Raw genomic sequence first — 27,074 nt, 5'->3', positions numbered from 1 at the left:
TGTCCGTGTGGAGTTTGCACATTCTCCCCGTGTCTGCGTGGGTTTCGCACAACCCAAAAATGTGCAGAGTAGGTGGATTGGCCACACTAAACTACCCCTTAATTGGAAAAAATAATTGGGTAATCTAAATTTTTTTTTAAAGAATTATTTTAATCACTGAGGAGCTGAACACAGTTGTCAGACCAGATCCTCAGAGATCAGGCCACCATTTTGAAAGGGTGGCCCGAGCTCTAAGTGAGTCTGCGGGTCCCCCACCCATGGGCTATGTTACCCCCCACACATTTGAGCATTACCCACACTGTCCAAGTTCTGATACCCCACTATGGGGTCACTGAGGGGTCTCTTTTTCTGGTCTTCCCCCCCCCCCCTTTCGGACCCCATCTTTCTCCCCCCCCCCCCAACTTTCCAAAGGCCGTCCTGCTACCCCCACCCCTCCCCCCGCCTCCAACGCCCCTCAACCCTCCTTTCATGGGCATGGCCACCTTATGCTCTGACTCTTGGCAATGCCACCCTGGAACTCGGGCACCCTGACAGTGCTCCTGCCGGCTTTGCAGTGCCATTCGAGCACCTTGGTAGTGCCAGGGTGGCAGTGTCAAGGTGCCCACGTTCCAGGGGGACGGCCAGGGGTCCATCCTGCACTGTCCCTGATCATCGAGGTGCCTGCAATGGCCCAGGAGATCCCCCAAGTGCTGTTCCGACTGGTCCTGGTGCCCGGCTGGGGACTCCCTGGGGAGGTCGTTAGATGTCGGGAGATCCGGATCGATCTTGCGAGGCGTACTGGCTACTGGGCAGCCCATGGGAGGCCGCTCCCGGCATCCACCGTCAGCATCGTGCTCCCGGTTGGGCAAGACCTGGCCGGTAGATTGCGACCAATGGATATGCTATCAAACAAAGAAAATTTACACAAGGATTGGTGGACTCAATTTTAGAAATAGATTGGCAGTATTCCATTGCTCCCATCCCTAAGCTCTATGCAGACAGGCCAAGGCTCCAGATTCAATTTGACTTACTCTCCACCAATAAAGTGGTGCGTATATTATAATGGTCAAAGGGAACTTTTTATGAACAGGGAACAAAGCTGGTCGCCTACTGGCACATCAGCTCAGGCACCAGTCTGCTTCCCGATTTATTTCCCAGATATATGACTCCTCCCATGACCACACTACCGACCCCTCTGATACAGTTCTTTTACTGTAACCTCCATAATACCGATCCTTATTCAGATCGCTCGACAATGACTCACTTCCTAAATAATCTCGACATTTTTTTTTTTCTTCACATTCCTTCTATAGATGTGGACAGGAGTAGAGATTTAGACAACACTTTACGCCGAGACAAGATAACGATTTATATTAAGTTGATGCAGAGTGGTTAAGCCCCAGGCCCTGGCAGCTTCCTGATTTTTTTTTTTAATGTTCTCCACTCAATTTGCGCCCTTGCTGCTAGACATGTTCAACCACTCATTGCCTCATGGGTCCCTGCCCCCTACATTAGCATTCTACCAAGATCCTTGTTTCTTTTCCAATGTCTCCCATCTTCCTTCCAAAATCATTTTTTGCCGTGGTTATCCTCGTTCATCTAGAGCCCGCAGAGCAATACTTCATTGGGGGAGGGGGGGGGGGGGGGGGGGGCGCTGCCTTGGTCTGTGCCCACTGTCCTTTTCCTCCTCGAAATTCATGTCAAACCCATCGTGATATTTATTGCAAGATTATGGAAACAATTTTGTCAACATTTTAAGCTTTCCGCTCCGTCCCTACTGGGTCCTTTTTGCAATAACCGCTTGTTCCCTCCATACTTGACTCAGCGTTCGCCTTGTGGAGGGGGAAGGGACTCACGTGTTTTGCCGACCTCTTGTGTAGAACAAAACGTTGCCAGTTTCAGCGAGCTCATGGAGAAATTTAATTTACCTAAATCTAGTCTCTGTCGCTATTTTCAAGTCTGTGGTTTCGTCCGCTCGCACTTTTCTTCAACCACCTCCCAAGTACATTGTTGGAAAGGATTGGATTGGATTCAGCCCCGTTGATGCTGACAGGGGTGTGTACAGTACTTTGCTTCCTGCAATCAATCACCAGCTCTTTGGTTTTGCTGGCATTGAGGGAGAGATTATTGTCGCTGCACCACTCCACTAGGTTCTCTATCTCCCTCCTGTATTCTGACTCGTCGTTATTCGCGATGCGGCCCACTATGGTCGTATCGTCAGCAAACTTGTAAATGGAGTTGGAACCAAATTGTGCCACACAGTCGTGGGTGTACAGGGAGTAGAGTAGGGGGCTAAGTACGCAGCCTTGCGGGGCTCCGTTATTGAGGACTATTATGGGGAGGTGTTGTTGTTTATTCTTACTGATTGTGGTCTGTGGGTCAGAAAGTGGAGGGTCCAGTTGCAGAGTGAGGAGCCAAGTCCTAGTTTTTAGAGCTTTGATATGAGCTTGGCTGGGATTATGGTGTTGAAGGCGAAGCTGTAGTCAATAAATAGGAGTCTGATATAGGAGTCCTTGGTTTCGAGATGCTCTAGGGATGAGTGTAGGGCCAGGGAAATGGCGTCTTCTGTGGACTGGTTGCGGCGGAGTGCGAATTGCAGTGGATCAAGGCGTTCTGGGAGCATGGAGGTGATGTGCTTCATGACCAACCTCTCGAAGCACTTCATTACGACTGAGGTCAGGGCCACCTGAAGGTAGTCAGTGAGGCACGTTGCCTGGTTCTTCTTTGACCGGTATGATGGTGATCTTCTTGAAGCAGGTGGGGACCTCGGCGTGGAGTAGGGACAGGTTAAAGGTGTCCGTGAACACATCTGCCAGCTGGTCCGCGCAGGCTCTGAGTGCACAACCAGGGATCCCATCCGGGCCCGTCGCCTTCTGAGCGTTCACTTTCACGAAGGCCGATCTGACTTCGAAAACTGTGATGGTGGGTATGGGTGAGTTATGGGTTGCTGGGGCACTCGACAGCGGATTGTTGGTTTCCTGCTCGAACCGAGAGGGGTGCGCTGTCCGTGTCCCAAACCAGTTGTGTTCTATCTGAAGGTTGCATGATCTCATGATATCCTCCGGGCCCTCACCTCTCCAGAAGGTGAGAAGGGATTGGGGGGCTGAGCTTGGGCTCAGCCTCACGGCGACAGGTGGGAGGAGGGCCAACTGCACATCCTCCTGTGCTCAGTTAAGCATAATTCAATTTAAAGTTCTGCACAGAATTTACTTGATGGCTCGAAGTAGGTGTTCCCCCAATACGGAAAACAAATGCGACAGATGCTTGCTCGCCCCTGTTGGCCACACCCACACTGACACCCACACGTTCTGGTCCTTCCCAAAGCTGATCGGTTTCTGATCTTTTTCTGACACCCTTTCCAATATTCTGGACACTATCCTAGAGCCCTGTCCTTTAGCAGCCACATTCAGAATCACATCTACAACGACCAGTCTCACTGAGATTGAAGCAGACATTATCGCATTTGCTTCATTAATAGCTCGCAGGCAGATTTTATTATCCTGGAAATCCCCCAAGTCACCCAGTACTCCATGTGGTTAGACAACTTGATGTCCTTTTTATATCTGGTTTCAGCGACCTACTGCTGCTGGCCTGTACTCGACTTCCAGTTCCTCTCGGTCAGGGGGGGCTGTGCGGCGGTTCTCTGGGCTTCGGCGGTGGCCCGTGCCCCTGCAGTAATTGCCCAATCGTCGGGGGTCCCTTTCTTCGGGTAGGGGCAAAGTTGAACGTCGGTCAGTTGAGCAGCCTAGATTCAGGAATGCCATGCCTTAGAGTTCCTGGACTCCCTACTCAACGCTCTCGAGGGTGATGGCTATCTCGACCCCCTGTTACAGATCTAGGGGGTTTCTGCTAAACGTTTTCATTGTGTTGCAGATTTCACATACCAAGTGGTCTCTCAGGGTTTCATTCAACGTGCCGTCAAACTCACAAGTTGCAGCCAGTTTGCGCATTAGGGCCAAGAAGTCGTTAGTCAATTTGACCTGGGCCTGCGTGGTGGTATGAAACTGGAACCGGTGAATGATTAGCGGGAACTTACAAAAGCCACTAAGGCGGCAAAAGACTGCATATCCAGTGCACCCGGGTGGATCAAACTTTTTATGATACTGTAGGTTGGTCCACCACAAGCTGTTTGTCGTATTATCATTTGCCGTTTGTGGTATTATCAGGTATTGCAGTACCCGAGAGGCTGTAGACCATTGGGTAAACCTAGGAGTTTACCATTGGCTGTTTGGTATGTAGCTCCACCCTGACAGGCGGGGTATAAGAACAGGTGCCATCCCAGCAGCCCTCATTCTGTACCGAAGCTGCTGGGGAACAGACCTAGTCTATTAAAGCCTTCAGTCATGATACAACCTCGTCTTTGAGTTTAATTGATCGTGATCAATTTAATAGACTACTCTTAAGCTGAAAGAATGGATCTCCGAATCAAGCCGGAGTGTCTACTACTCAGCCCCCAAGCAGAGAACTCGGCGGCGATATTTAAGCACTGGCTGGCGTGTTTTAAAGGCTACCTCGAGACGGCCGGAGGCACCCCCTCAGGAGAACAGAAACTGCATCTCCTGCACTCGAGAGTAAGCCCTGGGATCTACACCCTCATCGAGGAGGCGGAGGACTATGATGATGCGATCGAACTGTTAAAGGGACATTATATACGCCCTGTAAACCAGGTCCACGCACGTCACCTGCTTGCAACGAGACCGCAAAGCTCTGGGGAATCACTGGAGGACTTCTACCGTGCGCTACTGGTGCTGGGCAGAAACTGTGGCTGCCCGCAAGTTTCGGGCAGCGAGCACACGGAACTTCTAATCCGGGATGCCTTCGTAGCAGGTATGAGCTCCTCAGAGATCCGCCAAAGACTCTTGGAAAAGGACATCCTGGGACTGAGAGAGGCACGGGCCCTGGCAGGGTCCATGGATGTTGCCTCAAGAAACGTGCAGTCCTTTGCGCCCGACCACGCGGAGGCCCCCTGGGCTGCGTGGCATCCCGCAGCGGCAGCCCCACTGACCTTCCCCGTGTCCCCGCAGGCCTGCGCTGTAAGACGGCCTATTAACTCTGTCGGGCCCCGCTGTTTCTTCTGCGGGCAGGCGAAGCACCCCCGCCAGCGCTGCCCGGCCCACACCTCCACCTGCAAAGGGCCATTTTGTGGGGGTCTGCCAAGCACGAGCCATGGCCGTGGTCTCCAGCGACTCCAGACCGCCGCGGCAACCTTCCCTTCGGGCCCCAGGCGGCCAGCCCCTGTCCTAGGGCCACGTCTGACCCACGGGCACGGCCATCTTGCTCCGCGGACACCACGCTGGACGGATGGGCGCCGCCATTTCATCCATCCCCGCCGCCATTTTGTCCATCCCCGACCACCATGTGGGATTCATGGGAGACGCCATCTTGTTTTTTTTTTTTTTAAATATGTTTATTCGGATTTTTCCAACAAAATTTTTAACAAACCCCCCCCCCCCCCATAACAAAAAGAAAAAGAACACAAACACAGCAATCAAAAATAATACAAAACTTATACATTGGGTTTCCCCCGTATATAGTAACCCCCCCATATGACTTTCAAAGGTACCCTTGGGGAAGCCCCCCCTCACCCACCCACCCTTGGGTTGCTGCTGCTGCTGACCTCCTCCTAACGCTCCGCGGGATAGTCTAGGAACGTTTGCCACCGCCTGAAGAACCCCTGCACAGACCCTCTCAAGGCAAACTTTATCCTCTCCAGCTTGATGAACCCTGCCATGTCATTTATCCAGGCTTCCACACTGGGGGGCTTCGCGTCCTTCCATAATAGCAAGATCCTCCGCCGGGTTACCAGGGACGCAAAGGCCAGGATACCGGATTTTGAAATCCTCCTCCATCTGCTCCACCAACCGCATCAAATTGAGCTTGTGCAGGGCCCCCCAACTCCCAGCCACCTGGATCCCCAAGTACCAAAAGTTCCTTTCCGTCCTCTTCAATGGTAGGTCGTTTATCCCCCTTCCCTGGTCCCCTGGATGCAAGGAGCTCACTTTTCCCTATGTTGAGCTTATAGCCCGAGAAGTCCCCAAACTCCCTTAGGATCCGCATGACCTTCGCCATCCCCTCCGCTGGATCTGCCACATACAGCAACGGGTCGTCCGCATACAGCGACACCCAATGTTCCTCTCCCCCTCGGACCAACCCCCTCCACTTCCTGGACTCCCTTAGTGCCAATTGCCAGAGGCTCAATTGCCAATGCAAACAACAAGGGGGATAGGGGGCACCCTTGCCTCGTCCCTCGGTACAGCCGAAAGTACTTCGACCTCCGCCGATTCGTAGCCACACTCGCCACCGGGGCTCTATATAGCAGCCTGACCCAGCTGATGAACCCCTCCCCAAACCCAAACCTCCGCAACACTTCCCAAAGATACTCCCACTCCACCCGGTCAAAGGCCTTCTCCGCGTCCATAGCTGCCACTACCTCCGCTTCTCCCTCCACCGATGGCATCATAATCACGTTGAGGAGCCTCCGCACATTAGTGTTTAACTGCCTGCCCTTTACAAATCCCGTCTGGTCCTCATGGATCACCCCCGGGACACAGTCCTCAATTCTTGTAGCCAGCACTTTTGCCAGCAACTTAGCATCCACATTGAGGAGCGAGATCGGTCTATACGACCCACATTGCAGCGGGTCCTTCTCCCCCTTCAGGATCAGAGAGATCAGCGCCCCGGACATTGTCAGGGGCAGGGTCACCCCCTCCCTTGCCTCATTGAAAGTCCTCACTAGCAACGGGCCTAGCAGGTCCACATATTTCCTATAAAACTCAACCAGGAACCCATCTGGCTCCGGGGTCTTCCCCGCCTGCATGTTCCCCAATCCTTTAACCAGCTCCTTCAACCCAATTGGCGCCCCTAAACCAGCCACCTCCTGCTCCTCCACCCTCGGGAACCTCAGTTGATCCAAAAATCGTCGCACCCCCTCTTCCCCCGCTGGGGGCTCAGACCTGTACAGCTCCTCATAGCAGTCCTTGAATACCTCATTTACTCTCACCGCACTCCGCACCGTATTCCCCCCGCTATCCTTAACTCCACCTATCTCCCTTGCTGCCTCCCTCTTACGAAGCTGGTGTGCCAGCATCCGGCTCGTCTTCTCCCCATACTCGTACGTCGCTCCCTGTGCTTTCCTCCACTGTGCCTCTGCTTTCCCTGTGGTCGACAGGTCGAACTCCGTCTGGAGGCTTCGCCGCTCCCTGAGTAGTCCCTCCTCGGGGGCCTCTGCATATCTCCTGTCCACCCTTAAGATTTCCCCCACCAACCTCTCCCACTCCCTGCCCTCTCTCTTCTCCCTGTGGGCCCTGATGGAGATTAACTCTCCCCTGACCACCGCCTTCAACGCCTCCCAGACTACCCCCACCTGCACCTCTCCATTGTCATTGGCCTCCAAATATCTCTCGATGCACCCCCGCACCCTCCCGCACACCTCCTCATCCACCAATCCCACATCAAGACGCCACAGCGGGCGCTGATCCCTCTCCTCTCCTAACTCCAGCTCCACCCAGTGCGGGGCGTGGTCTGAGATGGCTATGGCCGAATACTCCATTCCCTCCACTTTTGGGATTTGCCCCCTACTCAAAACAAAAAAAATCTATCCGGGAGTAGGCTCTATGTACACGGGAAAAGAATGAGAATTCCCTGGCCAGGGGCGTGGCAAACCTCCATGGATCCACTCCCCCCATCTGGTCCATAAACCCCCTCAGCACCTTGGCCGCAGCCAGCCTCTTCCCTCTCTTGGACTTAGAGCGATCCAATGCTGGATCCAGCACCGTGTTGAAATATCCCCCCCCCCCCCCGCCCGCCCGCCCGCATTATCAAGCTTCCTACCTCCAGGTCCGGAATCCGACCCAGCATGCGCTTCATAAATCCCGCATCATCCCAGTTCGGGGCGTATACATTTACCAGTACCACCCGCACCCCCCTGCAACCTACCGCTCACCATCACATATCGACCTCCATTATCCACTACAATATTCTTTGCCTCAAACAACACCCACTTCCCCACCAGCATTGCAACCCCTCTGTTCTTCGCATCCAGCCCCGAATGGAATATCTGTCCTACCCATCTCTTTCTCAGCCTGACCTGATCTGCCACCTTCAAATGTGTCTCCTGAAGCATAACCACGTCTGCCTTCAGTCCTTTTAAGTGCGCGAACACTCGGTCCCTCTTAACCGGCCCATTCAGGCCCCTCACATTCCAAGTTATCAGCCGGATTGGGGGGCTGCTTACCCGCCCCCCTGCCGACTAGCCATCTCCTTTTCTAGGCCAGCCACGTGCCCGCGCCCCCCACACCCCCAGTCCCCCAGACGGTGGAGCCCCGCCCCGACCAACTCTCCTATTTCCAGTTCCCCTTTGGCCAATGCAGCAGCAACCCTATACCCCCCCCCCCCCCCCCCCCCCCCCCGCTAGATCCATATCTAGCTCTTTTGCTCCCCCCATAACACTCCCGTAAGTCAGCTGACTCCTGCTGACACCGGCCTCTCCCGCCTTCCCATCGACCCCCCCAGTGTGGGAATCCCCCCTCCCCCTCCTCCCTGGCAGTCAGTGTGCGCTCCTCTCCAGTACCGCCCTCCCCGCCCTCCGACCCCCACCTCCGCCCTTCCCTAGCGCGGGAAAAAGCCCGCCCTTTCCTGAGCCCCCCCCCCCCCCCCCCCATGGCGCAGCTCCTTTTGCGGCCTTACCTCAATTCCCCATCCCCGGGCCTCCCCTCCCTCCAACACCGACGCCCACACTCTCCCACAGTCTCCCCATCAAATCCCTTCACCCATCCCCAACCAGCACCCAACCAGGGGAACATTCCCTACACGTAGTTAAAACCATATATACAGCAGACATTCCCCCCCCCACAACAACAAACCATCAATTTGAGTCCAACTTTTCAGTCTGTATAAAACTCCAAGCCTCCTCAGGCATTTCGAAATAGTGGTGCTGATTTTGGAATGTGACCCACAATCGCGCTGGCTGCAGCATACTGAACTTCACCCCCTTCCGATGGAGCACCGCCTTGGCCCGATTAAAGCCAGCTCTCCTCTTGGCCACCTCTGCACTCCAGTCCTGGTAGATTCGGATCTCTGTATTCTCCCACCTGCTGCTCCGCTCTTTCTTGGCCCATCTCAGGACACACACTCTATCCATAAAGCGGTGAAACCTCACCACTACAGCCCTTGGCGGCTCGTTGGCCTTTGGTCTCCTTGCCAGGACCCGGTGCACCCCATCTAGCTCCAGGGGCCTCGGGAAGGCTCCCGCGCCCATCAGCGAATTGAGCATCGTGCTTACATATGCCCCGGCATCGGGTCCCTCCACTCCTTCAGGGAGACCCAGAATCCGAAGATTCTTCCTCCTCGACCTATTCTCCAGGTCCTCAAATCTTTCCGCCCACCTCTTGTGCAGCGCCTCGTGTGCCTTCACCTTCACCGCCAGGCCCAAGATCTCGTCCTCGTTCTTCGAGGCTTTTTGCCGCACCTCTCAGATCGCCGCCCCTTGGGCCTTCTGCGTCTCCACTAGCTTCTCGATCGCCGCCTTCATTGGCGCCAGCATTTCGGTTTTCAGCTCCTCAAAGCAGCTTTTAAGAAACCCCTGCTGCTCCTGCGACCACTGCGCCCACGCTGCTTGGTCTCCACCCGCCGCTATCTTGCTTTTTCTCCATCTCACTTTTCGCTGCTCCAAGATCCCTTTTTTCACCGCTCCACTCCTGGTCCAATCCATATACTGTCTGGGGGGACCTTGCTGTCACCTTCCCACAATGGAAGCCATCGAACAAGTGCCGTTGGGGCCCCTCTAGAGAGCCCAAAAGTACGTTCCCGGCGGGCGCTGCCGAACGTGCGACCTATCCAGGCATGGCCGAACCAGAAGTCGGGGAGACGCCATCTTGGATGGGGCCCCAGGCCCCCAGCACGGCGGACTACACGCTGCCCGATCACAACTCGCAACTGCTCCATCTGGCCTCGGTGACACTGGACCAAAATCGACCTCGGACACTCATGACTGCAACGATGACAGTGTTCATTAACGGCCACGAGACGTTTTCCCTGATCAACTCTGGGAGCACGGAGAGCTTTATACACGCCGCCATGGTAAAGTGCTGTTCACTTGTTACCCACCCTGTAAACCAAAGAATCTCCCTGGCCTCCGGGTCACACTCAGTGGAGATAAAGGGGTTCTGCCTCGCAGACCTCACTGTCCAAGGCAGGAAATTCAACAATTTCCACCTGTATGTCCTGCTGGACCTCTGCGCGGCTACACTCCTGGGGTTGGACTTCCAATGTAACTTGCAAAGCCTGACTTTTAAATTTGGCGGCCCTATACCCCCCTTACTGTCTGCGGCCTCGCGACCCTTAAGATCGACCCGCCTTCCCTGTTTGCATATCTCACCCCAGATTGCAAACCCGTCGCCACCAGGAGCAGACGGTACAGTGCCCAGGACCGGACCTTCATCAGGTCAGAGGTCCAAAGGCTACTGAAGGAAGGGGTCATTGAAGCTAGCAACAGTCCCTGGAGAGCTCAAGTAGTGGTGGTAAAGACCGGGGAGAAACATAGGATGGTCATTGATATAGTCAGCCCATCAACAGGTTTACGCAGCTGGATGCGTACCCTCTCCCCCGCATATCCGACCTGTTGAACAGGATCGCACAATACAAGGTCTTCTCCACGGTGGATCTCAAGTCCACTTACGGTCAGTTACCCCTCCGCACTAGTGACCGCAAGTACACTGCCTTCGAAGCAGATGGGCGGCTCTACCAATTTTTAAGGATTCCCTTTGGTGTCACTAATGGGGTCTCGGTCTTCCAACACGAGATGGATCGAATGGTTGACCAATACGGCTTACGCACAACGTTCCCATATCTGGATAACGTCACCATCTGCGGCCATGACCAGCAGGTTCACGACACCAACCTCCGGAAATTTCTCCAGACCGCGAAAATCCTTAACTTAACGTATAATAAGGATAAATGCGTATTTAGCACCGACCGCCTAGCCATTCCTGGCTACGTAGTGCGAAATGGAGTTATAGGCCCCGACCCTGAGCGCCTGCGCCCCCTTATGGAATTCCCCCTCCCTCACTGCCCCAAGGCCCTGAAGCGCTGCCTCGGTTTTTTCAGTTATTACGCACAGTGGGTCCCCAACTACGCAGACAAAGCCCGACCCCTGATCCAGTCCACAACCGTCCCCCTGTCGACGGAGGCCCGCCAGGCCTTCTGCCGCATCAAAGCAGACATTGCAAAGGCCACGGTGCACGCCATCGACGAGTCCCTCCCCTTATCCGACGTAGCTCTGGCCGCCACCCTCAACCAAGCAGGCAGACCCATGGCCTTCTTCTCCCGTACCCTCCATGCTTCAGAAATTCGCCATTCCTCGGTCGAAAAAGAGGCACAAGCCGTAGTAGAAGCTGTGCGACATTGGAGGCATTACCTGGCCGGCAGGAGATTCACTCTCCTCACTGACCAACGGTCGGTGGCGTTCATGTTTGATAATGGACAGCGGGGCAAGGTAAAGAATGACAAGATCTTATGGTGGAAGATAGAACTCTCCACTTACAACTACGAGATCTTGTACCGTCCTGGGAAGCTAAACGGGCCTTCCGATGCCCTGTCCCGCGGCACGTGTGCCACCGCACAAGTGGACCGCCTCCGAGCCCTCCACGAGGACCTCTGCCACCCAGGGGTCACTCGTTTTTTCCACTTCATTAAGACCCGCAACGTGCCCTACTCCATCGATGAGGTCAGGACAGTTACCAGGGACTGCCAAATCTGCGCGGAGTGCAAACCGCACTTCTGCCGGCCAGAGAGGGGGATAAAGCACCTGATAAAGGCTTTCCGTCCCTTTGAACACCTCAGCATGGACTTCAAAGGCCCCCTCCCCTCCACTGACCGCAACACGTATTTCCTGAACGTGATTGACGAGTACTCCCGGTTCCCATTCACCATCCCCTGCCCCGACATGACCACAACCACCGTCATCAAGGCCCTCCAGGGTATCTTTACACTGTTCGGGTTCCCCGCGTACATACTCAGTGACAGGGCTGTCCTTTATGAGCGACGAACTGCGTCAATTCCTGCTCAGCAAGGGCATTGCCTCGAGCAGGACGACCAGTTACAACTCCCGGGGAAACGGGCAGGTAGAGAGGGAGAACGGAACGGTCTGGGCCCTATGGTCCAGGACTCTCCTCATCTCCCGCTGGCAGGAAGTCCTCCCAGAGGCCCTCCACGACATCCGGTCGCTGCTCTGTATAACTACCAATCAGACACCTCATGAACGTCTCCTAGTCTTCCCCAGGAAGTCCTCCTCCGAGACCTCACTCCCAACCTGGCTAGCGACACCCGGACCCATCCTGCTTCGGAAGCACGTGCGGGCGCACAAGTCGGACCCGTTGGTCGAGAGGGTCCACCTGCTGCATGCTAACCCCCAGTATGCCTACGTGGCATTCCCTGACGGCCGGCAAGATACAGTCTCCCTCCGGGACCTGGCGCCCGCCGGAACCCCATGCGTACCCGAACCATTACCCCCCACCCCCTCTCCCCCCCCACAGCACCTCACTGGAGGGCCGGTCCTCCCGCCGCTCTTACCTAGGCCCTCCCACCCACCGACGCCCCCTACAGGCGCCCCCCTCTCATGTCAACCGTTTGCCCCACCAGCGCCGTCTAGGGGTGACGAAGCGGCCATGGAGGATGAAGCCACGCTCCCGGAGTCGCAGATGCCTGGACCCCCACCAGAATCACCACCGAGGCTCAGACGATCCAGGAGGACGACCAGGCCACCCGACCGACTGATTGCTTCACTGTGACTGTAACTGTAAATATTCTCGACAACCCTGTAAGGAGGTATCACGGTACCTCCTTATCTGATCATACCATGTTAAATGCAATTGTACCCACTGGCCACCACCCCCGCCGGACTCTTTTTTAACAGGGGGTGAATGTGGTATTATCAGGTATTGCAGTACCCGAGAGGCTGCAGACCATTGGGTAAACCTAGGAGTTTACCATTGGCTGTTTGGTATGTAGCTCCGCCCTGACAGGCGGGGTATAAGAACAGGTGCCGTTCCAGCAGCCCTCATTCTGTACCGAAGCTGCTGGGGAACAGATCTAGTCTATTAAAGCCTTCAGTTACGATACAAACGCGTCTTTGAGTTTAATTGATCGTGCATCACCATTCATCCCCAAAGATAACATTCATCTGAACAAAATACTGCATGCGTTTGATGTACTGCCCCCAATCATCAGTATCTGCATTATACGGCTCCAGTTTTCCAATGTGAGGCATCTCTGCTGGTGAGTTGGGGGCCTCCTGAGGCCTAAACAAAGTGGTCCCGGTACGCAGCACTTGGCACCAATGGCAGCTCCACTTAACCCTCGTTGCCAGTGTAGAATCTGCGCAGAGTGAATATACATGGAACGGTAGGCTGGATGCAACAATACTGAGTTATTCTTTAGACACGATAACTCTCCACTCCCGAAGGGTCTGCCTCCTCGTCCTGCACGCAGTTTGGGGTTTTTACACCATGAGGGCTCCCCTCATTAAAGGGGACGCCTGGCCCCATTACCGGGGAAACTCGTATTCCATGGAGGTCACGGGGGACTGAATGGTCTGCACCCCATGACCTTCGTGGGGGTTGTAACAGTGTTGTATATCTATTTATGAGGGGAGGGGGAATTTATGCCTGCCCCTTTGCCATTTGAAAATCAATAAAAAAGACATTTAAACAAACAATGCCTGCAGATGAAATGCCTCAACTACATGAGCTGGAGGTAAATGCTTAAGCCAGATTTAGGTGACTGCCTTAAGCTGCGTTAATGGCACCGGAGGAATGATACTGATAACTATAGGAATGTAAGAATGAGGAGGCCATTCAGCCCCTCCAGCCTATTCTAACATTGAATTAGATCTGTGCCTCAGTTTCATTTGCATGCCTTTGTTCCATATCTTCCGTTACCTTCACCCAACAAAAATCTAGAATCTACAACCTTTAAGAGGCTTGAATTCCAGATATCCATGACTCTGTGTGTAAATGTTTCCTGATTTCACTGCTAAATGGCCTGGCTCTAATTGTTAGCAGTAGTAGTGAGGTTAATGTTTGTTCCTCTTAATTTGAAGTTGTTTAAGTGGAATGATTGGTAATAATAAGTACTGATTGCTACATTATTTATATTGGCTGATTCAAATTATCCGATGAATCAATTTTTCTTCGGTGCAAAATAAACACTGGAATTATTGGGAGTAGATTCTGGAGGAGATGGGTGTTTTGTCATAGTTGGATTAATAGGCACAATCTAGTTGGTACTGAACTATGTGGATGTCTTTTCAGCTTGGAATCATTTCTGTACGGGCTCCATGCGTTATTTAAAGGAGATTTCAGAATCACCACCAAGCAGGAATGGATCTTTGAAGACATAGACCTGCTTCACAAGGTCGTTGCTCCAGGAATCCGAATGTCCCTGAAGCTTCATCAGGTAAATCTTGTGTCCAGAGGCTCTGTGAATAAGGTGACATTAATTGACAAAGCACACCAGGGATGCAGAAAAGTACGGTAAACTCTCCAATTATTTTGTAATAGCATAGCTAGCAGGGTTATAGAACAAGAATTATAGGACATGGCACAGAAAGACACCATTCGGCCTATCACGCCCCTGCCAGCTCTTTGAAGAGCTATCCAGTTAGTTCCGCCCACCTGCTCTTCCCCCATAGCTATGCTAAATGTATTTTTTTAATTCATTTACGGGATGTTGGCATCGCTGACTAGGCCAGCATTTATTGCCTCTCCCTAATTGCCCTTGAGAACATGAAGGTGAGCTGCCTTCTTGAACCACTTCAGTCCATGTGCTGTAAGTACACCCACAGTGCTGTTAGGGAGGGAGTTCCAGGATTCTGCCCCAATTTAAAGCATTAGTTGAGATATTTATCAGACCATCCTGCTAGAATGGATGATATGGGGAAAACTGATATAGGCCATAATATGGGATAAGATAAATGTACACTTAGAGAAAAATAAGTTAATACTAGACAGTTAACATGGCTTTGTCAACATGACATTGTCATGGGCAGGTCATGTCTGACAAATTTAATTGAGTTCTTTGACGTGGCAGTAGATGAGGGTAGTGCTGTGGATATTGTATATTTGGACTTTCAGCAAGCATTTGGGGCAGGATTCTCCGACCCCCCGCCAGGTCAGAGAATCGCCGGGGGGCGGCGTGAATCACGCCCCGCCGCTCCGACGCGGCTGCCGAATTCTCCGGCACCCGTTTTTGGGCGGGGGCGGGGACCGCGCCGCGCCGGTCGAGGGCTGTTGGCAGTGGCCCCCCCTGGCGATTCTCAGGGCCCCGATGGGCCGAGCGGCCGCCCGTTTTTGGCCAGTCCCGCAGTCCCGCCGGTGTGGATTAGTCAAGGACCATACCGGCGGGACCTGGCTTTGAGGGCGGCTTGCGGAGTCCTCGGGGGGGGGGGGGGGGGGGGGGGGGGGTGCTCCCACGGTGGCCTGGCCTGCGATCGGGGCCCACCGATCTGCAGGCAGCCTGTGCCATGGGGGCACTCTTTCCCTCCGCGCCGGTCTGTGTAAGGCTCCTCGATGGCCGGCGGGGAGAAGAAACCCCCTGCGCATGCGCAGGAATCGTGCTAGCGGTTCTGCGTATGCGCCAGAACACGCTGCCGCTCCTGCGCATGCGCCAACTCGCGTCGTCAACCACGCCAGAATCGACCTAGCCCCCTGAAGTACGGAGGATCCCGCACCTTCCGTGCGACCCGACGCCGGAGTGGTTCACGCCACCCTTGGCGCCGGTACGGCCTGTCCTGCCGATTGCGGGAGAATCCCGCCCTTGATATGGTGCCACATAGCAGGTTGATTAGCAAATTAGAAATGTTTGGGATTGATGGGTCCTTGGCTAAGAAATTAGAAGTTGGCCAAGAGATAGGAAACAGAGTGAAGGGATAGATGAGCATTTCTCAGACTGGAGACGAATTGAAAGTGATGTTCGGCAGGGCTCAGTATTGGGACCCTTGCTTTTTCTGATTTATAAAAATGGTTTAGAAGTGGGTGTTGAGGGCAAAATCTCTAAATTTACAGATGATACTAAGCTAGGGAGAATAGTAAATTGTGAAGATGACACTGAGCGACTTCAGACGGACATCGACAAGTTGGCCAAATGGGCAGACACCTGGCAGATGAATTTCAATGAAGCGAAATGTGAGGTAATGCATTTTGGTAGAAGAAACATGGTGAGACAATACAGACTCAATTGTGTAACTTTAAGGGGAGTACAGGAGCAGAGGGACCTCAGGGTTCAAATGCATAATTCTCTGAAGATGGCCAGGCAAGTTGAAACCGTTGTTAAGAAGGCTTATAGGGTCCTTGGGTTTATAAATAGAAGCACAGAGTATAAAAGCAAGGAAGTGATGCTACACCTCTACAAATCATTGGTCAGACCACATTTGGAATATTGTGTTCAGTTCTGGGAACTTTATTTAAGGAAGGATATTAAAGCCCAAGAGAGAATGTAGAGAACATTTACTAGAATTATACCAGGAATAGTAGCAGGAAATGGGTGGCAAAGTCGCACAGTGGTTAGCACTACTGTTTCACATCTCTAGGGTCCTGAGTGCCATTCTAGCCTTGGGCCACTGTCTGTGCGAAGTTTGCACATTCTCCCCGGGTCTGCATGGGTTTCCTCTGGGTGCTCCGGTTTCCTCCTACAGTCCAAAGATGTGGTGATTAGGTGGATTGGCCATGCTAAATTGCCCCTTAGTGTCCAGGGATGTGCAGGTTAGGTTACATTATCAGACCATCCTGCTAGAAAGGATGATATGGGGAAAACTGGACATGAGTCGAAGGATCGATGCAGCATCGATGGGTCGAATGGCCTACTCTGCACTTTTGGGATTCTATGATTCTTATGAATATGGAATTTTAGATACAAGGAAAGATTAGAGAAATTAGGCTTGTTCTCCTTAGAACAGAGAAGATTACAAGGTGACCTTACTGAGGTGTTACAAAGGATGAACAATTTTGACAGGGTAAAGACGGATATTCTGTTTCCACTAGTTGGTAAGTCAGTGGGGTCACAATTTCAAGATGGTCAGCAAGAGAGCTAGTAGTGAGATGAGGAGAAACCTTTTTACTCTGAGAGTTGTTGGGATTTGGAATGTGCTGCCTGGGAGAGTGGTGGAGGCAGATTCCAAAGGAGGTTTCAAAAGAGAACTGGATATATATATTTGAAAGTGATGAATTTAGAGAGCTACAGAGATAGGATTGGGAATGGGACTAGCTAGGTAGCTCTTTTGGCTGCCAGTGCAGACATGATAGGCCGAATGGCCTCCTTCTGTGCTGTAAAATTCTATGATTCAGCAAGACTGCACTTTGGGCACAAATCACCTTTACCCTCAACTCTTAGATATTGTGGAAGGCTCCTCAGCCCATTGCAGCACACCCTGGCTAAATATCACTGCAAGAGGTATATACCTAGGCTTCCCAAGAAGTATTAATATCCCAAAGGAGGTGGGGAACTGAGGTAATTGCTGGGGATGGGGCCAGAGCAACCTGACCCCTGGATCAAATGTATTGTCTTCTACCTGACCCCTAGATCAAGTGTATTCCCTTTTACAGAGGAGCACAAATCAAGCTCCCTCCCCATACCCTATCTGTCATTTCAGGACAGGACTGACCGCTGTTTGCCCTGCCCCACTATGTCTTCGGGTACAGGATCTTCATCAAGTCTTTCCCAATCTATCCATCCTGTGACAAGGAATTTGAAGTGTTGCATTTCAGCTCCTTGCCATTGCAAAATCACAGCCCCTGATGTTCCACAGGGGGCCATGGTGGGAACTTACTTTTGGTGAGGGGGTCAGAGTTCACCCTGGACAAGAGGTCAGAGAGTGCACAGTTGGCCTTGATCTCCAGGCCACTTATTTTGACTGTTATTGAAATTCATTCTTGTGTTCTCGACATTGTTGGTAAGGCTGGAATTTATTGCCCATCCCTAGTTGCCCTGAGAAGTTGGCAGTGCATCTTCTTAAACCACTGGTAGCAGGTTTGGTTTAACTAAGGAGCTTCTTAGACCACTTCAGAAGGAAAGTTGATAGGCTACTGAAAAGACCAGATTGGGTAAGAATGTTAGGTTTCCTTCCCTAAAGAAAATTAATGAAAGGTTGGGTTTTTGTGATAATCTGACTGCTTCATGGTCACTTTTACTGATAGAGCTTTTTACTTCCAGATATTCAGAACTCCCAAACTACCCTGGTAGGAATGGAACCTACATTCTCTCAATTAGTCCAGTTACATAAGCTATTATGCATATCCTGAAGGTTATGGTGAAGGTGACATGGGGGTAATTTCCTCAGTAGATGATGTTGCGGGGAAACGCATTTCCTCTGGGCCTGGTATTAGATACAGACACTGCATAGACATTTAATTGGAACAAGCAGGAGTTTCCTGTTTGCATTCCAAAGCTGTTTATGCCTCCTGAGAGTAAATTTGTGGATTTGTACAGCAGAAGGGATCTAATCTGTGGGTTTTATGTTTGCTAAAGTAAAGCCTTAGGTTTAAGTATTAGATCAGGAATCTTACCTGCCCCAGTGTACAGCACTGGCTGACAAGACAGGATCCTATCATGAATTACAGAATCGTGCTGCTGATCATTGTGCCATCTACTCCCAGTAATCAATGAAAAGGGCTTTATTAAATTGAAGCAGTAGTGAAGTATGGGACAATCTGCTGACCACACTGCACGCTGTGTGAGGCTGACACACTGTGAGGCTGACAGACTTGTGTAAGGCTCTCACATTGCACAGATAGGAACAAAGAAATAGGAGTTCCTTTTATCCCTTTCACCCTGTTCTGCCATTCAATGAGATAAAAGCAGGATGCAACCTACCTCCATATAGCTACCTTTTCCTCATATCCATCAATACCTTTAGATAGCAAAAATCTATCAATCTCAGATTTAAAATTAACAATTGATCTTGCATCAGTTGCTCTTTGTGGAAGAGAGTTCAAAGCTTGTACCACCTGTTGTGTGTATGTTCTTTAATTTCACCCCGATAGGCCTGGCACTAATTTCTGGACCATGTCTCCTAGTCCTAGGTTCCTCAACTGACGGAAATAGTTTCTCTTATTTACCTGATCTGTTCCCTTTAATACCTCAAAAAAATTAAATTAATCACTGCACATCCTTTTACATTCCAGTTTGTGTAAGCTGCCTTCATAATTTTGCCCTTGGAGTCCAGGTAACATCCTGCTAAACCTAAGCTGCATTCCCTCCAAGGTGGGGGTGGGGGAGGTTTGCTCAGTTGGCTGGGTGGCTGGTTTGTGATGCGTACTATGATGATTTTCATTCATCCTTCCTAAGGTGCAGTGCTGATAAATGCTCCAGATGTGATTATTTTGTGTACATATTCATGGTATTTTAATGATTTACCTTCCTGGACCCTCAAGATCCTTTAGATCTCCATTGTTTCTAGCTTCTCGCTGCTTAGAAAATACCTTGTTTGCCACTCATCCACCCTTTATAAATCCATGCCGACTCTCTTTAATTAGCTAAACATTTTCTCTTTTTAAAAAAAATAATTTTTATTAAAGGCTTTCATAAAATATCAAGAACAAAATGAGAAAGAAAAAAGAACCCCACAGGGTTAAGTACAAAACACAATCGAAAAAAGCAACCCCCCAAACCCCCCCCCCCCCCCCCCCCCGTACCTAAATAATAAATTAACATTAACACCCCGACTTAAGACAACAGATGTATACACCCTCTCAGACCCTTCCAGTGTAAATAACATAAACAAAAATAAAGTAAACCCCCTCCCCCCCCCGCCCCGAGCTGCTGCTGCCATTGACCAATGTCTATCATTCTGCCAGAAAGTCTAAGAACGGTTGCCACCGCCTAAAGAACCCTTGTACCGACCCTCTCAAGGCGAATTTCACCCTCTCCAATTTAATGAACCCTGCCATATCGCTGATCCAGGATTCCACGCTTGGGGGCCTCGCATCTTTCCACTGAAGGAGAATCCTTCGCCGGGCTACCAGGGATGCAAAGGCCAGAATTCCGGCCTCTTTCGCCTCCTGCACTCCCGGCTCCTCTGCCACCCCAAATATTGCGAGCCCCCAGCCCGGTTTGACCCTGGATCCTACCACCCTCTACACCGTCCTCGCTACGCCCTTCCAAAATTCCTCCAACGCTGGGCATGCCCAGAACATATGGGTGTGATTTGCTGGGCTCCCTGAGCACCTAACACACCTGTCCTCACCCCCAAAGAACCTCCTCATCCTTGTCCCGGTCATGTGTGCCCTGTGCAGCACCTTAAACTGTATGAGGCTGAGCCTCGCGCATGAAGAGGAAGAGTTTACCCTCCCTCGGGCATCTGCCCACGTCCCCTCTTCGATCTCCTCTCCCAACTCCTCCTCCCACTTACCTTTCAACTCCACCACCGAGGCCTCCTCCTCCTCCTGCATCACCTGGTAAGTTTCCGAGATCTTCCCCACTCTCACCCACCCCCCCCCCCGAGAGCACCCTGTCCTGTACTGTGTGTGGCGGTAGCCGCAGGAATTCCACCACCTGCCGTCTGGCAAACGCCCTTACCTGTAAGTACCTGAAGGTGTTCCCCGGGGGAGCCCGTACTTCTCCTCCAACTCACCCAAGCTCGCGAACTTCCCGCCCACAAACAGGTCCCCCAACTTTCGTATCCCTGCCCTGTGCCACCCCGAAAACCCTCCACCTGTTCTTCCTGGGGCGAACCGGTGGTTCCCCCGTAATGGGGTCCACGCCGAGGCCCTAACTTCCCCCCATGCCACCTCCACTGCCCCCAAAATTTGAGGGCCGCCACCACCACTGGGCTCGTGGTATACCTCCTTGGAGGGAGCGGCAGTGGCACCGTTGCCAGTGCCCCCAGACTCGTACCCACACAGGACGCCGTCTCCAGCCTCTTCCATGCAGCCCCCTCCCCCTCCATCACCCACTTGCGCACCATTGTCGCATTGGTGGCCCAGTAGTACCCACAGAGGTTGGGCAGCGCCAGCCCCCCCCCTTTCTCTACTCCACTCCAGGAACACCCTTCTCACCCTCGGAGTCCCTCGCGCCCACACAAACCTCATTATACTCCTGTTAACCCGCCTGAAAAAAGCCTTCGGGATAAACACGGGGAGGCACTGGAACAGGAACAAAAACCTTGGGAGCACCGTCATTTTGATTGACTGCACCCTACCCGCCAGGAACAGCGGCAACGCGTCCCACCTCGAACTCCTCCTCCATTTGCTCCACCAGCCTTGTAAAGTTAAGCCTATGCAGGGCCCCCCAGCTCCTGGCCACCTGGACCCCCAAATATCTGAAGCTCATTGTAGCACCGTCAATATGACGCGAGGCAGGTTGAGGTAATGTCAATTGAAGGCTTTATTAAGCAGAACTTTATCCCCAGCAGCGTGGTTACAGAATGCAACTGCTGAGGGAAATGGAGGGAAAAACTGGGTTCTTATACCGGCATTTCTGGGTGGAGTCCAGTAGGTGGCAGATCCTATCAGGACCTGGCATCCCTCCACCAATAGCCTGTCGACACGTGGTGTACCGTATTACCCCTAATAAATACCACCATACTACTCTCCGCCCTTTTTAGTGGGAGCTCGCCAATCCCCCTCTCCTGGTCCCCTAGCTGAACTACGAACAGCTCGCTCTTCCCCATATTGAGCTTGTACCCCGAAAAGTCCCCGAATTCCCTAAGGATCCTCATTACCTCTGACATTCCTCCCACCGGGTCCACCACGTACAGCAGCAGGTCGTCCGCATAAAGCGACACGCTATGCTCCTCCCCACCCCGCACCAACCCCCTCCAGTTCCTCGACTCTCTCAGTGCCATAGCCAGGGGTTCAATCGCCAGTGCGAAGAGCAGGGGGGACAGGGGACACCCCTGTCTCGTCCCTTGGTGTAACCAAAAATACTCGGACCTTAAGACCATAAGACATAGGAGCGGAAGTAAGGCCATTCGGCCCATCGAGTCCATCCACCATTCAATCATGGCTGATTTCAACTCCATTTACCCGCTCTCTCTCCATAGCCCTTAATTCCTCGAGAAATCAAGAATTTATCAACTTCTGTCTTAAAGACACTCAACGTCCCGGCCTCCACCGCCCTCTGTTGCAATGAATTCCACAGACCCACCACTCTCTGGCTGAAGAAATTTCTCCTCATCTCTGTGACTCCCTTTTATTCTAAGGCTGTGCCCCCGGGTCCTAGTCTCCCCTGATAATGGAAACAACTTCCCTACATCCACCCTATCTAAGCCATTCATTATCTTGTAAGTTTCTATTAGATCTCTCCTCAACCTCCTAAACTCCAATGAATATAATCCCAGGATCCTCAGACGTTCATCGTATGTTAGGCCTACCATTCCTCGGATCATCCGTGTGAATCTCCGCTGGACCCGCTCCAGTGCCAGTATGTCCTGAGGTGTGGGGTCCAGAATTGCTCACAGTATTCTAAATGGGGCCTAACTAATGCTTTATAAAGCTTCAGAAGTACATCCCTGCTTTTATATTCCAAGCCTCTTGAGATGAATGACAACATTGCATTTGCTTTCTTAATTACGGACTCAACCTGCAAGTTTACCTTTAGAGAATCCTGGACTAGGACTCCCAAGTCCCTTTGCACTTCAGCATTATGAATTTTGTCACCGTTTAGAAAATAGTCCATGCCTCTATTCTTTTTTCCAAAGTGCAAGACTTCGCACTTGGCCACGTTGAATTTCATCAGCCATTTCTTGGACCACTCTCCTAAACTGTCTAAATCTTTCTGCAGCCTCCCCACCTCCTCCATACTACCTGCCCCTCCACCTATCTTTGTATCATCGGCAAACTTAGCCAGAATGCCCCCAGTCCCGTCATCTAGATCATTAATATATAAAGAGAACAGCTGTGGCCCCAACACTGAACCCTGCGGGACACCACTCGTCACCGGTTGCCATTCCGAAAAAGAACCTTTTATCCCAACTCTCTGCCTTCTGCCTGACAGCCAATCATCAATCCATGTTAGTACCTTGCCTCGAATACCATGGGCCCTTATTTTACTCAGCAGTCTCCCATGAGGCACCTTATCAAAGGCCTTTTGGAAGTCAAGATAGATAACATCCATTGGCTCTCCTTGGTCTAACCTATTTGTTATCTCTTCAAAGAACTCTAACAGGTTTGTCAGGCACGACCTCCCCTTACTAAATCCATGCTGACTTGTCCTAATCTGACCCTGCACTTCCAAGAATTTAGAAATCTCATCCTTAACAATGGATTCTAGAATCTTGCCAACAACCGAGGTTAGGCTAATTGGCCTATAATTTTCCATCTTTTTCCTTGTTCCCTTCTTGAACAGGGGGGTTACAACAGCAATTTTTCAATCCTCTGGGACTTTCCCTGACTCCAGTGACTTTTGAAAGATCATAACTAACGCCTCCACTATTTCTTCAGCTATCTCCTTTAGAACTTTAGGATGTAGTCCATCTGGGCCCGGAGAGTTATCAATTTTTAGACCTCTTAGTTTCTCTAGCACTTTCTCCTTTGTGATGGCTACCATATTCAACTCTGCCCCCTGACTCTCCGGAATTGTTGGGATATTACTCATGTCTTCTACTGTGAAGACAGACGCAAAGTACTTATTTAGTTCCTCAGCTATTTCCTTGTCTCCCATCACAAAATTACCAGCGTCATTTTGGAGTGGCCCAATGTCAACTTTTGCCTCCCGTTTGTTTTTAATGTATTTAAAGAAACTTTTACTATCATTCCTAATGTTACTGGCTAGCCTACCTTCATATTTGATCCTCTCTTTCCTTATTTCTCTCTTTGTTATCCTCTGTTTGTTTTTGTAGCCTTCCCAATCTTCTGACTTCCCACTACTCTTTGCCACATTATAGGCTTTCTCTTTTGCTTTGATGCATTCCCTAACTTCCTTTGTCAGCCATGGCTACCTAATCCCCCCTCTGATAACCTTTCTTTTCTTTGGGATGAACCTCTGTACTGTGTCCTCAATTACTCCCAGAAACTCCTGCCGTTGCTGTTCTACTGTCTTTCCCACTAGGCTCTGCTCCCAGTCGATTTTCGTCAGTTCCTCCCTCATGCCCCTGTAGTTACCTTTATTTAACTGTAACACCTTTACATCTGATTCTACCTTCTTTCTTTCAAATTGGAGATTGAATTCTACCATATTATGATCACTGCCTCCTAAGTGTTCCCTTATTTTAAGATCTTTAATCAAGTCTGGCTCATTACGTAACACTAAGTCCAGAATGGCCTGTTCCCTCGTGGGCTCCATCACAAGCTGTTCCAAAAAGCCCTCCTGTAAACATTCAATGAATTCCCTTTCCTTGGGTCCACTGGCAGCATTATTTACCCAGTCCACCTGCATATTGAAGTCCCCCATGATCACTGTGACCTTGCCTTTCTGACATGCACTTTCTATTTCGTGGTGCATTTTGTGCCCCCGGTCCTGACCACTGTTAGGAGGCCTGTACATAACTCCCATTCTGTTTTTTTTGCCTTTGTGGTTCCTCAACTCTACCCACACAGACTCCACTTCATCTGACCCTATGTCATTTAGTGTTATTGATTTAATTTCATTCCTAATTAACAAGGCAACCCCGCCCCCTCTGCCCATCTCCCTGTCTTTTCGATAGGTTGTGAATCCCTGGATGTTTAAATGCCAGTCCTGAACCCCCTGCAACCATGTCTCTGTGATGCCTACCACATCATACCTGCCAGTCACAATCTGGGCCACAAGCTCATCTACCTTGTTCCGTACACTGCGCGCATTTAAATATAGCACCTTTAATTCTCTATTGACCGTCCCTTTTTGTTTTCTTAGTGTGGTGGACCTTGGTTTACTGAGCCTTTCCATACACTGTGTCATATTTTGTGGGATGGGGACTATCGTAACCTCTCCTGAGTTTTGTCTTTTCGTGCTTTTTTGTATTCCTAAGCAGCTACGCTTCCCACTGATTACTTCACCTCTTGGTTCCCTGACTTTCCCTTCCCCCCCAATCTTTAGTTTAAAGTCCTATTGACCACCCTATTTATTATTTTTGCCAGAACACTGGTCCCAGCTCGGTTCAGGTGGAGACCATCCCAACGGTATCCCAATAGGACCTCCTCCTATTTGTGGCCACACTCGCCATCGGGACCTCATACAACAGCCTAACCCACCTGACAAACCCCTCCCCAAACCCAAACCTCTTCAGCACCTCCCACAGGTAACCCCACTCTACCCTATCGAAGGCTATCTCAGCATCCATCGCCACCACTATCTCCGCCTCCCCCTCCCTCGCCGGCATCATGATAACGTTCAAAAGCCTCCGCACATTCGAGTTCAACTGTCTCCCCTTCACAAACCCCGTCTAGTCTTCATGGATGATCTGCAGCACACAATCCTCAATCCTCGTGGCTAAGACCTTCGCCAGCACCTTGGCATCTACATTTAGGAAGGAAATCGGTCTGTAAGACCCACATTGCAGGGGATCCTTGTCCCACTTCAGGATCAAGGAGATCAGTGCCCGGGACATCGTCGGGGGTAATGCCCCCTCCTCCCTTGCCTCATTGAAGGTCCTAACTAACAGCGGGCCCAACAGGTCCATATATTTTTTATAGAACTCCATCGGGAAACCATCCGGCCCCGGTGCCTTCCCCGCCAGCATGCTTCCTATCCCTTTGATCAGCTCCTCCAGCCCAATCGGGGCCCCCCGTCCCGCCACCAGTCCCTCTTCCACCTTTGGAAACCTCAATTGGTCCAGGAAACAGCTCATCCCTCCTTCCTCCCGTGGGGGCTCGGATCGGTACAATTCCTCGTAGAAGTCCCTGAAGACCCCATTGATGCCAACTCCACTCCGCACCACGCTCCCTCCCCTGTCCTTAACTCCCCCAATCTCCCTAGCTGCGTCCCGCTTCCGAAGCTGATGCGCCAGCATCTGGCTTGCCTGTTCCCCATACTCGTAGACCGCCCCCTGGGCCTTCCTCCACTGCACCTCCGCCTTCCTGGTGGTCGCCAGGTCGAATTGGGCCTGGAGGCTGCACCTATTCCTCAACAATCCTTCCTCAGGCTCTTCCGCATACCTCCTGTCTACCCTCACCATCTCCCCCACCAGCCTCTCCCTCTCCCCCCGCTCCTTGTGGGCCCTAATGGAGATCAGCTCTCCCCTCACCACCGCCTTCAGTGCCTCCCATACCATCCCCACTCGGACCTCCCCGTTGTCGTTGGTCTCCAAGTACCTCTCTATACTTCCTCGGACCCGCTCGCTCACCTCCTCGTCCGCCAACAGCCCCACCGCCAAGCGCCACAGTGGGTGCTGGTCCCTCTCCTCCCCCATCTCCAAGTCCACCCAATGCGGGGCGTGGTCCGAAATGGCTATTGCCGAATACTCGGTATCCTCTACTCTCGCTATCAGTGCCCTAATCAAAATGAAAAAGTCGACTCGAGAATAAGCCTTATGGACATGTGAGAAGAATGAAAATTCCCTAGTCCCCGGCCTTGCAAATCTCCAAGGGTCCACCCCTCCCATTTGGTCCATAAATCCCCTCAACACTCTAGCCGCCGCCGGCTTCCTACCCGTCCTAGACCTGGAGCGATCCAGTGCCGGATCCAACACCGTGTTAAAGACTCCCCCCAGGCCCCCCACTTCCAAGTCTGGGATCCGACCCAACATACGCCGCATAAAACCCGTATCGTCCCAGTTCGGAGCATACACATTGACCAGTACCACCCTCTCTCCCTGCAACTTACCACTTACCATTATGTACCTACCGCCAGTATCTGCCACAATGCTCGACGCCTCGAATGACACCTTCTTTCCCACCAAGATCGCCACCCCCCCCCCGATTTTTGGCATCTAGCCCCGAGTGAAACACCTGACCTACCCACCCTTTCCTCAGTCTTACCTGGTCTCACACCTTCAGGTGTGTCTCCTGGAGCATAACCACATCCGCCTTGAGCCCCTTCAGGTGCGCGAACACACGGGCCCGCTTAACCGGCCCATTCAGTCCCCTTACATTCCAGGTTATCAGCCGGATCAGGGGGCTACCCACCCCCCTCCCCCGCCGACTAGCCATGACCCCTTCTCGGCCAGCCACGTGCCCACACCCCACACCCGG

At 51.9% G+C, this 27,074-nt stretch overlaps 1 protein-coding gene across 1 annotated transcript in view; it reads left to right on the top strand.

The window, feature by feature from the left end:
* LOC140411422 (pecanex-like protein 2) overlaps positions 1-27,074 on the top strand; it is a 429,375-nt gene that overhangs the window by 325,276 nt on the left and 77,025 nt on the right. The window contains exon 30 of the mRNA XM_072500529.1: positions 14,286-14,430. Within this exon, the coding sequence (XP_072356630.1) occupies positions 14,286-14,430 (145 nt within the window). The remainder of the gene's footprint in view (positions 1-14,285; positions 14,431-27,074) is intronic.

Source organism: Scyliorhinus torazame, chromosome 4 (genome assembly GCF_047496885.1).
Source record: "Scyliorhinus torazame isolate Kashiwa2021f chromosome 4, sScyTor2.1, whole genome shotgun sequence".
NCBI classification, from domain to species: domain Eukaryota; kingdom Metazoa; phylum Chordata; class Chondrichthyes; order Carcharhiniformes; family Scyliorhinidae; genus Scyliorhinus; species Scyliorhinus torazame.
The sequence above is the reverse complement of the archived record's forward strand: the minus strand, read 5'-3'. Positions and strand labels throughout refer to the sequence as shown.